The sequence below is a fragment of the Limulus polyphemus genome, unplaced genomic scaffold (assembly GCF_000517525.1).
Source record: "Limulus polyphemus unplaced genomic scaffold, Limulus_polyphemus-2.1.2 Scaffold4197, whole genome shotgun sequence".
Classification (NCBI taxonomy): domain Eukaryota; kingdom Metazoa; phylum Arthropoda; class Merostomata; order Xiphosura; family Limulidae; genus Limulus; species Limulus polyphemus.
In genome coordinates this window covers 3,624-8,742 of record NW_013669807.1, presented here as the reverse complement: position 1 = coordinate 8,742, position 5,119 = coordinate 3,624, and the positions used below count along the sequence as shown (strand labels likewise).

Genomic DNA, 5,119 nt, shown 5'->3' with positions numbered 1-5,119 from the left:
ATGCTTGGGTCCCCTTTTATGTCCTGCACCATTCTTCCACATCTTGCCTCATACCTATCCAGTAAAATATCTGTCGTAGGTGACTCAATGTCTTCTTAGCTCCGAGATGTTTTCCTGTTAAACTATCATGGGATTGACGCAGCACAACTTTCCGTAACTTCCCATCTGCAGTTTCCCACCTCCGGAGAAGAATACCATCTTCAAGCTTCAACTGGTTCCATTGAGCACAATAGTTCTTTGTCACAGGGCTAAAGCTAGACATCTTCTCCCAAGCAGGGTGCAAAACACTTGCTTTTAGAAAATCAATTATTGGCTTCAAATCTTGGTCTTCCTCCTGCTCTGCTTTAATATTTATACCTGGTTCCACTTCACCATCATCAACTCCTTCAGTCACTTTGACTTCAGCTTGATGGCACCTAGTTAGTTCAACCACTCTTTTAATAGTTACTGGAATTTGGCCTTTGTTGTTCCCAAACGTCATTTTATCAAAATTAATCACAAACTTCCTCAGTAGTAAGTAGTCTAACCCTAATATGCATTGGTCTTCAATGTCAGCCAAGTATACTTTGTGTCTGTCCTTCATGCCCATGAGCTCAATATTTACCCACACTGGTCCCTACAACCTTGGAGAATGTCCTGTCACACCACAGAGCTTCTGTATGGCTTCTGGTATTCCTTTCTGATCCAGCACCTTGATACTCACAAGGGTTTGCTGAGATGCAGAATCTATGACAAAGTTGCACTTTTGGCCACCCAGCTTTCCTGTCATGTAGACACTATGTGTACTTGCCATTTTACACTTAGCTGTTGGGACTTTCACAATGGGGGTTGGTGGGTGTACCTCAACACCAACTGGTTTCCCCGAGGCTGACTTATTGGTAGTATTCTTCTTACACTGGTTCCTCATATGTCCTTGCTCTCCACAGTTCCAACAACCTATCTGGGTAGCAGCCTTTCCTGCTGTGGCATCTTCCCTGTGTTGAAGTTGCCAGCATTGAGCTCTCTTGTGCCCAGGTTTCTTACAATGCCAGCAAAGTTCTTCAAACTTCTTTGAAAGCTGCCCTTTTCTGGCCTTGAATCCTGATGACTGTACTAACCTTGATACCTCTGTGCTGGACTTAACGTTGGATTCAAATTCAAGAGCTCTGGCCATTGCATCCTGCATGGTAGATGGGCGTGCTTGCTTTACTTGTATCTTCAGTTGTAGATTGTCCAAGGGATCTACGAACTGATCCCTCAGCACCTCAAGTTGTGTGCTAAAGGGGAGAGCCTGCAAAAGCTAGCACAGGATTTGGAAAGTGTGGCACACAAGGCTTACCCAACTGCGCCACCCGATGTGAACTCTCGTCCTAAACCTAGCCCTGTAGACTTCGGACTGATTTTGAGTTCCATACCTAAGCTCTAGAGCAGCTACCAGTGCTCTATAGTTGTGCCTGTCATCTGCTGACAACTGTCCAAGTATTTCCAGTGGTTGTACCTTCAGGCTTGTTGCCAGGTACACTGCTTTCTGCTCCTCTGTCCATCCATTCATTTCTGCCAGGAGCTCAAATTGTGTTCTATATGCCTCCCATGGTACCTTCCCATCAGATTCCTGTGGCTTCCTTCGTACTACATCACCTCTGTTGCTGACACTCATGTCTGGAATGTGACTTCTGACAGGACTGAAGATGTTTGCATTAGGGTTTAGCTGCGGGGTCTGGAAGGGACTTCCCATTGTCTGAGGCTGATTAGGTCGATGGCTAATATATCCTCCTTTAATGTATTTAATTCACTTTGAAATTTACTCATCTTTTCCATTTGTGTATTCTGGCTTTCTCTCAACTGTTGGAGACTTTCTTCTTGTTTATTTTCTTTATCCTCCAACCACTGCTGTAGTCTGTCTTGTTCATTTTCTTTCTCCTCCAACCATTTCTGTAATCTCTCTTCTTATTTCTTTTCTTTTTCCTCCAACAACTGCTGTAATCTCTCTGTAATCTCCGCTTTATTTGCCGGGCTTATATACTAATATAGAGGGCATCTGGCAAACACTAGAGTTGCCAGTCATGATCCTTCTAGAAACTCATGATGTGTTACCAGCATCACGTGACTTCCGCTGTTGTAACAATATGAGCACAAGTTTTAATACATTTTTATATGTTCTCTTCAGTCCAATGATTGTTTGTGAGAAAAACATATAAAGTGTTTAATTTATAATGAGAGTTCCAACTCCCTTAACCACATATGACACCAGATAGAAGTTTAGCTTAAAGCTACCTTTGTCAATCTTTGGATTAAAGACATTACAAAATTCTTCTTTTGATGTAATTCCTAGTAATAATGGTTGATTTCCAGTCAATTTTATGACTAAAATTCTTCAAGTGTAAAACAATGGCACTATTTGTTTGACCGTTTTTAATATTTTTTCTATATTCTACAGGTCAAGTTAAACCAATCTAATACCAATGTATCCATCCACTAGTTTTTTATATTACCTAGGCTACAAGCTTGCTCCTTGTAGTTACTGTATCTCAAGATGCCAAGTTAACCCAATGAAACATTTTAGCCATACTTATCATACCCTAGTGTCCTAGTATATATCTGATGATAAAGAATATTTTAAGTGTGGGTAACCTGAGGTTTCATAATGTAATGTAAATAGCCTATCAGTAAAGCAATATTTCAAGAGGATGCCACCATCCAGTAGTTACTGTTTTGGACCTGTAACAGAAAGGTAACAGGTTTGAAGTTTACTTTCACCTTTGGCAACAAACTCTACCCAGCTGTGAAATGGGCACCAGCTGCTGGCTGGAAGTTAATCTGTGATAGACTGGCATCCTGTCCAAGTGGAATATGTCACCATCTCATTTGCTTGTACCACTGGAACTGGAGTGAAGCACCAGTTCCTATATGCTGTCTAGGTATGGGATGGATTTAACCTTAACCTAACAGCAATATTACAGAAACAGTGAAAGTGTTTTTACCCTATAACTTTTAAATATGCTTTTAAACATTTTTTATAAAAGTATATTTATTTAGTTTATAAGCAATATTTTGTGTATAGTTTGTTTTACAAAAAAAATAAGTTTGTTGTGTAAAGTAAATATGTAACCACTGTGATTTAATAGCATACTGTCTTCATTTTATTCATACCATTACCACTGTTGTACATAATGCACTATCCTCATTTTATGTATACCACTGTCTCCATTAATGTCTATTTCACGTAATATCAACTGTTTATGTACACTGATGCAATTAAAATAATGTACTCTCTTAACATGAGCTACATTATTGTGATGTACATTTAACATGCTATCATACTTTTATGCACACCAATATGATTGGTTTGTTTGAATTTTGTGCAAAACTAGTCAACCCTAATTTAGCAGTGTAAGACTAGAAGGAAGGCAGCTAGTCATCACCACCAACTCTTGGGCTACTCTTTTACCAACAAATAGTGGGATTGACCATCACATGATAACACCCCCCCACGTCTGAAAGAGAGAACATGTTTGGTTGGATTGGAATTCGAACCCACAACCCTCAAATTGCGAGTTGAGCGCCGTTACCACCAGGCCATGCCGAGCCATCACCAATATGATATACATATCCTTTACCACATGGTACCTATGATTAACATTACATCAAAACATGATAATTTTGAGTTAAATTTAATAATTAGCAAAAACGGCTGTAACTTGTTCTCTTTCATGATAATAATACAAATATTGATATAAACCGTAATATATCACTGACATTTCTTACCCACTTGTTGTCTGCAACAATGTTTTCATGTCAACTCAAGTAAGGCAGTTTTTTTTTTTTTTGCAATTAAGTATAAAGCTGCACAATGGGCTATCTGTGCTGTGCCCACCACGGCTATCGAAATTCTGTTTTTAGCGTTATAAGTATAACTTATAGTTATGAATATAAACCTTCAGACTTGCAACTGCAAGTAGGACAGAGGTAATGAAATAAGACTTAAAACTAAAATATAACTGAATCCGTCATTTATGAAACCATTTCCAGACCAGATGAAAAAAATTATCATAAAATTAATAATACTATAATTAATACTAACGTAAAACTGGCGATGTTTCAGAGTTGACTTGCAATTGTTTTTCGAAATTTCCTGGGTTAGAAAAATAATCACGCAACCTGGGTAATTCCCGTCCACTTTCTAATAATTCTGTATGAAGTTCAAGTGCTGTTAATATAAAATTATCTTTCAATAATTTTGCAGCTAGCTTGTCTAAACTTATGCCAATATTTTCAGATGGTTCAACACTTTCCTCCGACGAACGAACTTCAGGTGGTTCTGATAGTGATACAATTTCAACAGACGAATCACTATTGGCTTTGTTTATGTAATCTTCCAGAAGACCAGAACTTCCATCTTCGGCCATGTTTTAATTTAAATTATCATCAAAATACCACAATTTAAAAAAAAGAAATTATCAAAATTACTTAGCTTTAAATTCAAGCAATAAATTACAAGTTAAACTTTACATCCCCATTCTACTCCATAATCTATTTTTCAGCTTCACTCACTCCCAGCTACTGCTTAAAACAGTTTATCCCTCTAGTGGCAATCATCTTTTTTTAAATATAAGTATTATACCACTATATATCACTTATTATTAATTGTAACTTTTATTAAATACATTTAGCAATTCTTCTGGCATAATTTATTATTTAACTCGGATGTTAAATGTTCTTTAATATGGACGTCTTTAAGGTGGAATATAATCAACAATAGTCAATACAAACGTCGTCTTCTACACTTGTGTCTCTGCAACAGGCAGTTGTCGTCCATTCTACAAAGTTTCATTCAATAAATGAAGTTTCTTTTTCTGACAAACTCGTGTATGTTTTGTCTCTACTAGGTGAGGATACCGTTAAGGAAGCATGAATTGCATAAAGGACAATGTAAGTTAACTTTCCCCTTCCTTTTTTTCTTTTGTTATTAAATCCCTAATGACCTCATTGATGCTAATTGCAGACCATGCTTTGTAGAAGGTAATAATTGACTCATTTAACTACTTGTTTATTTAAATTCAAAGCCAAAAGTCTATAAAAAAAGTTAAAATGCCATATATTTCAGAGTGTTTTTATCTCCCTTCTCTAGCAAAAACCTAAA

General features: G+C 37.3%; 1 protein-coding gene across 2 annotated transcripts in view; it reads right to left on the bottom strand.

Moving 5' to 3' along the window:
• LOC106470748 (lisH domain and HEAT repeat-containing protein KIAA1468 homolog) overlaps positions 1 to 4,530 on the bottom strand; it is a 73,321-nt gene extending 68,791 nt beyond the window's left edge. For both annotated transcript variants that reach the window (XM_013931314.2, XM_022399383.1), the window contains exon 1: positions 4,061 to 4,530. In XM_013931314.2, the coding sequence (XP_013786768.1) occupies positions 4,061 to 4,385 (325 nt within the window). In that variant the 5' untranslated portion in view covers positions 4,386 to 4,530. The remainder of the gene's footprint in view (positions 1 to 4,060) is intronic.
• Positions 4,531 to 5,119: the final 589 nt, after the last annotated feature.